Source organism: Cynara cardunculus (genome assembly GCF_001531365.2).
Source record: "Cynara cardunculus var. scolymus isolate 2C chromosome LG 3, CcrdV1, whole genome shotgun sequence".
NCBI lineage: Eukaryota > Viridiplantae > Streptophyta > Magnoliopsida > Asterales > Asteraceae > Cynara > Cynara cardunculus.
Genome location: NC_037530.1, coordinates 7,667,440 through 7,680,047, shown reverse-complemented (window position 1 = coordinate 7,680,047; position 12,608 = coordinate 7,667,440). Strand labels below are relative to the sequence as shown.

Genomic DNA, 12,608 nt, shown 5'->3' with positions numbered 1-12,608 from the left:
CATGACATTGCCCCAAGCATAAGAATCCTTCTCGATGCTCCATGGAATCCTATTCTTTTGAGGATTAAATCAACGTTTTTTGCTAAAGTGATTGTGATAAAAACCAACATGTTTTTATATTAAATAGATTGCCAATTAGTAGTTTTGTGCAACCTGTTCCTCTACAAAATGGGTATGTATGTATGTATGTATATGTACCTTTTTGCCCCTAAAATAATTGCCCCCACGTGGAAGTCCTATTTGAGACCAAAACAAAATCAAATTTGCTACCTATCCTGACGATCGAATTATTGAGGTGGATGACCTAGATTCTTTCTCGCCTTCTCACAAATTTTGCATCTTCTCGTTTGATCTGATCCTATATATATATATCCCGGTTCAAATGAAAACCCAAATACATTTTTGAGAACCTAAGAACAAAAATCATCCATCAAAACTGTTTGATCCAACCACTCACAATAAATCACACGTTCCAATTAGGAAAATTAAAAAAAAGTAAGGATATAATTTGAACATGCAGTTTTTCTCTCGTTCTTTCTCTTCTGCTTGTAACCCACCATCTTTGTTTTCTCGATGCATGTTTATATGTATAAATCAATAATCCACGACCTTTGTCTTCCAAGTGTGTGTTTGTCCATGAAGAAAACACATAACCGACCACAATTGTCTTTCCAAGTGTTTCATTGTGCGTAGAACCCATAATACGTCGCATTTATCTTCCTCATGTGCGTGAAACCCACCCACCACCTTTTTTTTGCAAGTGTTTGTTTCTATGTGTAAAACCTTAGACCCAATATGTGTTTTTGTGTGTAAAACTAAAACCTCACACCCAAAACCCAAAGTGTTACCATTCTAGACTCCAACCCTTCTTTAAAACGGTTTTTCTTTAAATCGTATTAGATTTATAAAGACCATTATTTTTTTGAACTAGATAAGTTCTCGAATCCAAAACGATTCTTTGTCAAAACTTAGAATACTAATTAATTGATATAAATAAATAATAAACATAATATTAAATACTAGTGCATTGAAGTCAATATTAAATAGGTAAATCTAATATTATAGATTTGTCCCATCTGCTACGTCACATGATTATATAGGGCGGACACAGTAGGCAAAAGGTGGGGGAAGGGACCCCAGTCAAAAACTTAAAAATGAAAATTAGTAGGTTAAAATTTAGGTTTTATATGATTAACCTTTCACTTTTCCCCATTACATTTTTCCACAGGCCCCCAACCCCAATCGAAACCGTTACTCTAACCAAAAAAACCTATTGAAATCAATCAAGAGAACAAAAAAGTTATTTGAAATTGACAAAAACACTAAAAAATTATTATATTTTATAGATTCATTAAACTTGAACAATAACAATCCACTTTATTATTAACACAGTAATCATAAACATAGAATGAAAACAGATTGTACAAACTATTAACGATACAAACTCTAATAATATGAACAAGAAACACTAACTCGGTATTTATACGAAGAAGACGATCTTAAACAGATCTTGATGATCTTGAAGAAGAAGAAATCGAGAGAGAGAGAGAGTTCTTGAGAATGAAAGTTTTAGAGATTGTAAAAATGAATGTAATGAGCTAAGCCACCGGCTCCATCTTGTCTATATATGATTTGATGAAAGGCAAGAATGGTCCTTGTAGAATCCTTATATTGCTTTGTTACCCTCTAAGATATCCACAATGTGAGGCGCAGCCCTTGAATATATCCGCTAGCAAATACTTTGACCTTTGTACATTTTCAGCTCATATTTGTTAGATACCTAACAAATAAAGGACATTCAAAGTTACGTAAGTCAGTAAGTCAAGATTGAAATTATATATGAACTTTTAACACCCGCCCTCAATCTTGACGTTTGAAAAGATCTATCATTTTTAACTTTGAACACATATAATTGTGTTGATTAACACCAAGAGCTTTGGTCAAAATATCTGATGTTTGTTCAAAAGACTGAATTTTAACAATCTTTAATACACCTCTACTAATCTTTTCACGAATATAATGTATATCCATCTCAATATGTTTTGTTCTTTCGTGAAAAACAAGATTATTAGCAATCTGAATAGCGGATTCGTTATCACAGAAAAGACTTATAGGAAGAAGATTATTAATATTTAAATCAGCTAGTATTTTAATAACCCAAACAATCTCACAGGATACAGCAGCCATAGCCCTGTATTCTGATTCAGCAGAGGATCGAGAAACAGTGCTCTGTTTCTTACTTTTCCAAGAAATAATAGAATTCCCAAGAAATAAACAAAAACCTGTAACCGACCTACGAGATGAAACGCACTTACCCCAGTCTGCATCTACATAAGCAGTAAGATTAAATGTGTCTGACCTTGTAAGACTGACTCCCTTTCCAGGAGAAGATTTTAGATACCTGAGAATTCTAAATGCAAGTTTTAAATGAGACTGTTTAGGTGCATGCATAAACTGACTTAAACAATGCACAACAAATGCAATATCAGGACGAGTTCCAAGCAAGTAAATCAATCTTCCTATTAATTTTTGATAACCCGAATAATCAACCAATGGAGGATTCTTAGAACAATTTAAATCAGAGATAACTAAATTTGCATCCATTGGAGTACTAGATGGTTTACATCCCAAATAACCAAAGTCATTCAATAATTCCAAACAATATTTCCTTTGGGACATGCACACACCATCAATGCAATCTAGAATTTCAATTCCTAAAAAGAATTTTAATTTTTCTAGATCTTTTATCAAAAACTTACTTTTCAAATACTCCTTGAAACAATTAATTTCTTCTATGCTATTCCCAGTGATAACAATATCATCGACGTAAACAAGAAGGATGAGAAACACAGAATTAACATGCTTAGTAAATAAAGAGTAATCACTAATACTTTGAACAAACCCATTTTCAATTAAACAGGAAGATAACTTTGCATACCACTGCCTAGGTGCTTGTTTTAAGCCATATAATGACTTAACAAGTTTACACACCCTTTTATCATTATCACTATAATAAACTTCAGGAAGGGTCATATAAACATCTTCAATCAGATCACCATACAAAAAGCATTGTTAACATCTAACTGAAATAAAGGCCATTTATACTGAACAGCTAAGGCAATAATACATCTGACCGTAACCATTTTGACTACAGGAGAAAAAGTCTCTTCATAGTCAAGACCTTCACGTTGACTATAACCCTTAGCCACTAATCTAGTTTTGTACCTTTCAATTTCACCATTAGACTTATATTTTATTTTGTATACCCATTTACATCCTATAGCTTTTCTATTATTAGGCAAGTCAGTGATAAACCAAGTCCCATTCCTATGTAAAGCCTCCATCTCTTCATTCATAGMATTTAGCCAATTTTGATCACAACAGGCTTCTTTAAAAGAYTTAGGCTCAATAGATTTGTTCAAATTAGAKATAAAACAAAGATTTTCAGACGAAAGACACGAGTAGTTTACAACTCTTTCTATCCCATACTTAACCTTCCCCTCAATAACAAAATCATCATAYTTACGAGGAAAATTACTAGGTCTAGRAAATCTTCTAAGAGACTRAGTTTGGGTTTGAACACCCTCAGAATTAYGACCAATACCATCATTACCAGTATCAGTAGGTAAAACTGCCTCACGAGGAGAACTGGCAACCGATCTAGGGCTGCCTAATGGCTGCCAACTGGTAACTCTATTAAGATGTTCCTCTTGAGAACTATCAGGACTAKKTTGAACATCAGAGCTGCCTAGYRACTGATTAAAATCAGTCCTAGAGGGGCTACCTAGTTCTCTACGRTTGYTGTTTTCAAAAGTGATTCTATCATTGGGTTCAAACACAGTAGGTCCAGAATTCTCATCATTGGGTCCCAACACATCAGGCTCATTAGAAGAACTAGTAATARTATCAAAGAAATTCAGACTATCAACATCATYATTAATYAGATCAGCTTTGTCATTACTCATTTTAAAAGGAAATATATTTTCATAAAATTTAACGTCCCTGGAATAAATGATTTTCTTGGTTTCTAGACTATACAGTCTATAACCTTTTTTTGAATTTGCATATCCCAACATAACACACTTTTCAGATCGTGGTAAAAATTTATCAGATAAGTTGGGTATAAGCGCAAAACAGAGACAACCAAAGTTTCGCAAATAAGTAAGGACAGGCTGAAACCCGTAAATTTGCTCGTAAGGACTCTTACCATTTAAAAGAGATGTGGGAGTTCGATTTATCAAATAAGTGGCAGTTAAAATACTTTCGCTCCACATGTAAGGGAGACACCAGCCTGAAACATAAGAGCCCGGGCAACATTTAGTAAGTGTCTATGCTTGCGCTCAACTACCCCATTTTGTTGGGGTGTGTAAACACAAGAAGTTTGGTGAATAATACCCTTAGACTCAAAAAACTCAGCTAATTTATGATTAGTGAATTCACTTCCATTATCACTCCTAAACACTTTTATGATTTTTCCAAACTGAGTGAATAACAGATTGCAGAAATTTTCGATATGATCATACACCTCATTTTTTCCTTTTAGCAAATAGACCCACACAGCGCGGGTGAAATCATCCACAATGGTCAGGAAAAATTTATATCCCTCTCTACTTTGAGTATGATAAGGTCCCCATACGTCTAGATGAACAAGTTCACCTAGACTTTCGGACCTATGAATACTAGTGGTAAATTTCTCACGTGTCTGTTTTGCCTTATGGCATATTTCACATGGACCACTTCTTTCATTTCCTATTTTTAATTTGTCTTTTAAAACACAAAGAACTTGATCAGCAGGATGACCAAGTCTACTATGCCRTAACAGAGACGAAACAAAACAAGTCATACCACATTTATTAAAGGAGAGAGGAACACTATCGCTAAGAGTTTGATCAAAGAAATATAGCCCTCCATTCTGATTACCAATCCCCACAGTGTTCTGTTGCAGATAGTCCTRAACATAACACTTTKTTTCATCAAATTTAATACACRCTTTATTATCTCTGGTTAGCTTATRAACAGATAAAAGATTAACATTGAACTCAGGGACAACTAAGACATCGAATAAGGTCACATTGTTGGATAACCTCAGGTTTCCTATTTTGTCAATTTTAGCTATAGTTCCGTTAGGATGACTAACTCTAAGGTCCAGGTCAGTGACATCAACGATATTTTCTAAAAGAGAGGAGCTAGAGGTCATATGCTGATTAGCTCCAGAGTCTATTATCCATCCATAGCAAGGATTATGAGACATACCTGCCATATTGGCAGATGCTCCTTCAGTGGTGTTTTTGGAATTGATTAGGCTCAAAATTTTAGCTACCTGCTCTTCAGAGAAAACAAAGGAGGAATTCGGAGTGGTAGAATCAGAAACAGAGGCACTACCAGCTAAAGATTTAAAGTTTTGACTTTGTGGTTTAAAGTTTTGAGATTGAGGTTGAGGTCGAGGTCGATTTTGAAAGTCTTTGGGAAAACCAATCAATTTGAAACAACGTTCAATGGTGTGACCAGTGTTGCCACAATGTTTACAAACAAGACTAGGATTTCTCCCAGGTTTTCTTTTATTCTCAAAAGATTTACTTAAGAAAGCAGAATTTTGCGTTTTAACGCGATTTTGAGTAGAATTGACCCCCCCATGAGATTCCTCCCTAGATACCAGAGAAAAGGCGGTTTTAACAGACGGGAGGGGATCTCTGGTTAAGATATTACTCCTAATAGGCTGATAAACATCATCAAGACCCATGAGGAATTGCATTAGTTTAATAAGCTGACTGTGCTGTAAAAAATCATGAGATGCATTGCAAGAGCAGGAGGGGAGTTTTAGTTAAAATGGAAGAACAGGACCAAACACGATAATTTTCAGTCCCACATAGTTTGAAAGATAGAATGGAAGCTCCACTAGTATCGCTAGGATGTAGGTAGAGTGGGTCTCCAAGGTCTAATTTAGCGACCTTGGATTCCATTGGATCTGAAGATCTAGCAACAACGAGAGGAGTGTCCATAAGAGAACCACCACACACAAAAACAAGGAACTGAACTGCTTAAAGGCAGGATTCCTAAAACACTTATAGTGATAGGTCAAGCCAACAGAACAGACCAAGAGCAAGAAAAACAACAATGGCACACACAACAAATAAAAACTTACCACAGAGATCTTTAACAGAAAGTTAAAGAACAACAACAGATAAACCAACCAGCAAATGGATATAGTATTGAATAGAACAAGAAAGAACAAAAATGCTACTTATCAGAGAGGTGCTCCCAGAAGGTACCTGAACAGATGAACAAAGTTAGAGTAGCAAATCAACCAGAAAGGTAAACCTGAGATGAGCCAGATCTTGATAGAAAAAAGATATCACTATGTATGTCATAGAAATTAAAAGAAGAAAGAAGATCACGAATAAGGAGTCTAACTAGATCATTCAGATCTAAAGAAAAGAACTCACTATACTCGATCATATCAGATATAGAGACATACGGTGCACATTTTTGAAAGAACTACAAGTTTTGGAAAAAGAACACATATCATGATACAACATACAGATCCAGAGTGACAAAGAACAGATCTAAACAGAGACATGCATATCAAAATGATCTGGAAATATGGACACAGATCAACCAGAACAGATTATAGATCTTACATGAGATATAATGCATTACAAATAGATCCGGATAAGGGACACAGATCAAAAATAAGAAGCAATACAGATCTGGAAATAAAGGGACACAGATCAAAAGAAAAAAAATTAAATGCATAGATCTGGAAATGAAGGGACACAGATCGTTAATCTATATGTAAGAATGCATAAATATGAAAATGCATGCATAGATCTGGAGATAAAAGGACACAGATGTAAAAGAAAAAGACAGAGATCACGAGAGGGGACCAATAATCACTGGTACAAGCCCAATCGATCATGTTATTAAGCAAACAGAAAACAAATAATCCATCAAGTCGATATCGTGAATGATTCTGATGAGAATGGTAAAATAGTACCAAGAAACAAGAATCGATTCAGTCATCTATCGAAACAGAGTAAGACAGAAGAGAGAAAACAAACTCAGAAGCGAGATCGTCGCTCTGATACCATATTATATTTTATAGATTCATTAAACTTGAACAATAACAATCCACTTTATTATTAACACAGTAATCATAAACATAGAATGAAAACAGATTGTACAAACTATTAACAATACAAACTCTAATAATATGAACAAGAAACACTAACTCGGTATTTATACGAAGAAGACGATCTTAGACAGATCTTGATGATCTTGAAGAAGAAGAAATCGAGAGAGAGAGAGTTCTTGAGAATGAAAGTTTTAGAGATTGTAAAAATGAATGTAATGAGCTAAGCCACCGGCTCCATCTTGTTTATATATGATTTGATGAAAGGCAAGAAAGGTCCTTGTAGAATCCTTATATTGCTCCGCTACCCTCTAAGATATCCACAATGTGAGGCGCAGCCCTTGAATATATCCGCTAGCAAATACTTTGACCTTTGTACATTTTCAGCTCATATTTGTTAGATACCTAACAAATAAAGGACATTCAAAGTTACGTAAGTCAGTAAGTCAAGATTGAAATTATATATGAACTTTTAACAAAAATCCCTCAAAATCAACCAAAAAACTTTAAAAATCACTCGAAACGTTGTAATTAGGTTAAAAACACATCGGCCACTTTGCGGGCCTTTGGTCCACCTTAAAGGTGACCCCACTAGACAAAAATTCTGGATCCATCACTTATGCATATTCACATTCATTGTTTGCTCGTACATTTTATCAATATATCTTCTATAAATTTGTATACATTTTTAAATGAAAATATGTTTCATGCATAATAGATGGACTAACAAAAAATGGAGCATATTTCATACCTATTATCAATATTTTATGCAATTAAATAATTTAAAAAAACTTAAATATTTTTGTCCAAAACTTTAAAATCAAACGATCCAATGTGATTCGACTCCAACTAAGATATAAAATAAAGTTAGAATAATCATTGATGGTGAAGGTCCACCAATATAAGTGGTATAAGAATCATCAGGTTAACGATGTGTCAAATATTTACTCCATCTTCGGTGTTACTAAATAAACCTCGAAAATCGAATTCGTATGTTATAAACAAATAAGTTTTATTTTTTACTTCGGTACATGAAAAGAGAATTTACGAGGAGGGTTTATTTTTGCAAGTAAAATCAATCGTTGTTAGATAATATGCTTACGATTAAATCAAGACACCGAAGACTCGAAAATATTGAGGGGTTGTTTACCAAATACTTATCTGGTATGTGTTTATCAATAAAATTTAATATTATTATTTACTTAATTACTGGGTAAGATTTTAGTCCACCAAAACGACATCACATGCAACAATTTACCCGGTAAGTGCTTACCGTGGTAAGAGTCATCACCCTCACTTACCGGGTAAGACTCTTGGTTCTTGCCATATTCATCCGGTGAGGTAACGTAACTTGGTAAACGCTTACTCGAGTAAGCATTTGGTAAACGGCCCCTGAGTCCAACATATATGATATTTGAGAGGGGAAATTTGTAGGAGTTCATTTAACCTCCATTTGATTCAAAAAGGTTTTTTCTTTTGGAATCCATGATCTTTTCTTATCATAAAAAGGTGAAGCAAATAATACTTTTTGAACGTTATTATTATTTTATTTATTTATTTGTTCGTTTGTTATATCGATCTTATATTTCAATCGTTTTTCCCTTTTGAGTAAAAAACGATACGGTTATCCTTTCTTGATCATAAGCATCATTTAGTAAAGCAACTATGTCTATCCAATCGAAAAGACAAAAAACGCATTCGTAAATGTAGATTAATATAAACGTATTTTAATAAAATATTCTTTCTTCCATTATATAATCACTTTATTTCATTTTGTCACTTTAACCAGAGTTTGCATGAAAACAATTACCGACACGTTAAAATAATTGTTTACTAAGTTTTACATTTAAATTACATAACATATCCGTCACAACATTGAGTCCGCCTACGCTAACACAAACATAAACTCAAATCTTAAACTTGTACAGTACGTTCACTAATGTTTAACAAAACAGTAGTTGATTAAAATACCATTTATAATCACAATGGTGGTACCTGATTGGTTTGAGCTTGACTCCAAAGGGCAAAAGTACCAGGAGGTCCCAGGTTCAAATACAAGGAGGAATAAAAATCTTTTTGTGGCCACGGAGGTTTAAATGCGATGACTTCGGGCTATCTACAAAGCAGGTGGTCGCCATGAGATTAGTCGGCTCGTATAGCGGACTGGATATCCAGGTTAATCAAAAAAAATATCAGTTATTAATTAATAAACTAGTTATAAATAATAAAACTAATTGAAAAAATGTAAAAGAACCTAAAATAAAAATACAAAGGGTCAAATTATTGAAATTTAAAAAAAAATCTTAATGGTATTTTTTAATTAAAAACTAACTTAAAAGCTAGTTTTAAAGATTATTAAAAACAAAACCACAAGAGTGGTGCCTGATTGGTTTGAGTTTGGCTCCAAAGATCAAAAGTACCAGGAAGTCCGAGGTTCAAATCAAATGAGGAATACAAATCCCCTTATGACCACGAAAGCTCAAATGCAATGACTCTAAGCTATCTGCAAAACAGATGATCGTTATGTGATTAATCGACTCGTATATCAGGTTGGATATTCCAAAAAAAATTGTTTTGAAGAAAAAACAAGTGAATTTATGATTGGTGTTATAAAAAACATGTGAATAGAAAGAAAAAAAAGAAGAGATATTGAGATTGACAAAAATATATTATTGGATGCATGAACTTTCTTTATCATGAAATAATGATTTCAAGATGCTTTGCGGCTGGGGACTTATTCAAATTCCTTTTCAGAAATGATACCATTTACTTATCAATCCAAGTGGTCATGAGGTGACATGTGGATAACCCCAACATCCATTTCCATTGGAGAACAAATCCTTCAAATATCCATCCATCCATCTCCTCCATTCATCCCAAATGGACAATCTTTACAGTTCTTGGATACAAGATGCTGATCCATTCAGCACCTGGGATCATCATTCTCTCTTACCTCCAACTCTTCATCAACTCACTGCTTCTGATGATCATGGTGGCTGTAGCAATGGTGGTGGTCAATCGGAAGATGGTAAAGCTACAGCTGCTTCCAAGAACCATAGTGAAGCCGAGAAGCGGCGTAGAGATAGGATCAACGCGCATCTCACCACTCTCAGGAGACTCGTGTCTAATTCTGATAAGGTCGTCATCATCTCTTTTCTCCACATCAATGGCGTCAAAATCTCAGTTTTAAACCTGTTATCAATGGTGACTGATGTTTGCATATGCAGATGGACAAGGCGAGTCTATTAGGGAAGGTCGTTGAACACGTGAAAGAATTGAAGTCGGAGACGAAGGAGCTAAGCAAAGTGTCGACGATTCCGACTGATTTAGATGAAGTAATCATCGATCTTGATTCCGGTACCGTGGACCCGAACACGAGTGTTTTCATCAGGGCTTCGCTTTGTTGTGAAGATCGACGAGAAGTATTTTCGGAGATCAAGCACGCCCTTAAAAGCCTGCGACTGACCGTGGTCCAAGCCGATATGACTTGTTTGGGTGGCAGGATGAAGTGCAACCTCATCCTTTGCGTCACGAATAATAATCCGAGCAAGATCGATGAGAAGGAATTGACGATGTTGAAACATTCTTTAAAGATATTGTTCGGTAGAATCGTTTCATCGTCTTCTTGGACGACGTCAACAAACTATCGCATCAAAAGCAAGAGACAAAGGTTCTTTTGTTCTTCTAATTACAACGCCAACGATTGTGAATAGAAAATTCGTTAATTTATGCACCGTTTAGCATCACGAATTCATCGTTGTTGAGAATTTGCAACGGTCATCACAAATAACATTTTGTTTCGAATTTTAGGTCGATTACAAGTGTTTCGAGTTTATTATTTCATGTCTTATGATCGTTTTACCTCGTTAAATACTTTATTGTGACTGTTGATCGTTGTATTACGACGGCCAATTATCGATAGAACTTATTTGCTTTGATGATTGTAACAATATATCGATTTGAATCATATCAGAAAACACAACATTGAGAATTCATTGCTAAAATGTTGTTACATTTGCTTTTGACATCCTAATTATTTTATTTTCGAATTTTAATTTTTATTTCTTTTAATTTCAATTTAGCTTCGATATACAATTGATTTTATTTTCGAGTTTTTAATTATGATTTACCATTTACAATCGGGTATCGAAAATTGATGGTGATAAGCGGAGATGCACGAAAAGGCTCATGACCAAACTTAGTTTGCACTTGAAACCCGGTTCCAAGCCAGACGCTAAAGTCTAATCAGTCTAAATATTCTTTTTCCAAGTCTGGGCCTAAGCTTGGCCCGAACCCGAACGAATAAATTCTGGGTTCTGATCCTGAGCATGGCCCAGACCAAAGCCCGAATATGCACGAAGCATGTAAACAATTTGCAAATTCCATTTCTTTCGGTCTTCTTACAAGAAATCTTGAACATGCATCTATGTACCTCTTGTAATTTCTTTAGAAATTGACTTGTTAACACTTAAATTGAACTTAAAAAGATCAAGGCTTGGTTCGAGTCAGGGAGAATCTGAACCAGCCTACCAACCGAGCCTGGTTTCAAACCCTCGGCTTGCTTAGGCTCAGACTTGTTTTTGCAGCATCAAAAATAGGATTTTTCAGGTCTAAACCCATACGTGAAAAACTCCAATCTTGTGCATCTCTGGTGATGAAGGCGGTGTTAATGATGATGGTGGATATGATTGTTATGTTTAGTCAATGATGATAATTTTGTACAACAGAGAAATTGCATTTTAAAGTTATTTAGACAACGCTTTAAACAAAAGAAGTGAGGTTCAAACGATTCCATTTTGACTAATAATTGGAGATTATGAAAGTAGAAAACTTTTTCAAAAGAACGCTTATCCATAAGGTAAATCAGCCAAAAGTTTTGTCGAATTTATTGGTCACTTACCATCCGAATAAACATTGCAAAGATACAGAATCTTACTCAGCAAGAGGCATAGTAAGGATCAATAATCTTATCCGGTAAATATTTAATAGGTAAAAAAACGCTTACTAACAATCTGTTTTGATGGCCAAAAATGTTGCCCAATAAAGTAGGTGACGATGGTGATCTTGTTGGCAAGCGTTTGATAAACAAATCCCCTACTCGTCATATATTTATTTTTCATTTACAAATACCTATGTACCAGTTATTTTTCTAATTAAACGCTTATCTACTAGTATAGTTATGATTAGAGATGGCCAAATGGGCCCGGCCCGGCCCGGGACCGCCGGAGGACCGGGACCGACAAAGGACCGGCCCGGGACCGGGACCGGGACCGGTTATGGGACCGAAAACCGGGACCGGTTGAGGTTTTTGGTAGTTTCGTGGGACCGGGACCGGGACCGACTATGGACTGGCCCGGCCCGGCCCGAAAAWTCAAWTAATTTTATAAATAAATGTATTTTTAAATAATTTTATAATGTATTTTTATAAGAAAACGTAATTTTAATTATATTAAAACGCATTTTTAAAGTGTATTTGAGT

At 34.9% G+C, this 12,608-nt stretch overlaps 1 protein-coding gene across 1 annotated transcript; it reads left to right on the top strand.

The window, feature by feature from the left end:
• Positions 1-10,005: 10,005 nt before the first annotated feature.
• Positions 10,006-11,065, top strand: LOC112510211 (transcription factor bHLH51-like). Its single transcript, XM_025115544.1, has 2 exons — positions 10,006-10,267; positions 10,357-11,065. Exons 1-2 carry the CDS (start codon positions 10,010-10,012, stop codon positions 10,840-10,842), a joined length of 744 nt encoding a protein of 247 aa, XP_024971312.1. The 5' UTR covers positions 10,006-10,009; the 3' UTR covers positions 10,843-11,065.
• Positions 11,066-12,608: the final 1,543 nt, after the last annotated feature.

Bases quoted from the DNA above. Each gene is read 5' to 3' on its own strand.
- LOC112510211 (XM_025115544.1), top strand. From the start codon at position 10,010: ATGGACAATCTTTACAGTTCTTGGATACAAGATGCTGATCCATTCAGC. The intron at 10,268-10,356 runs GTCGTCATCATC...TTGCATATGCAG, and splicing joins TCGTGTCTAATTCTGATAAG to ATGGACAAGGCGAGTCTATT.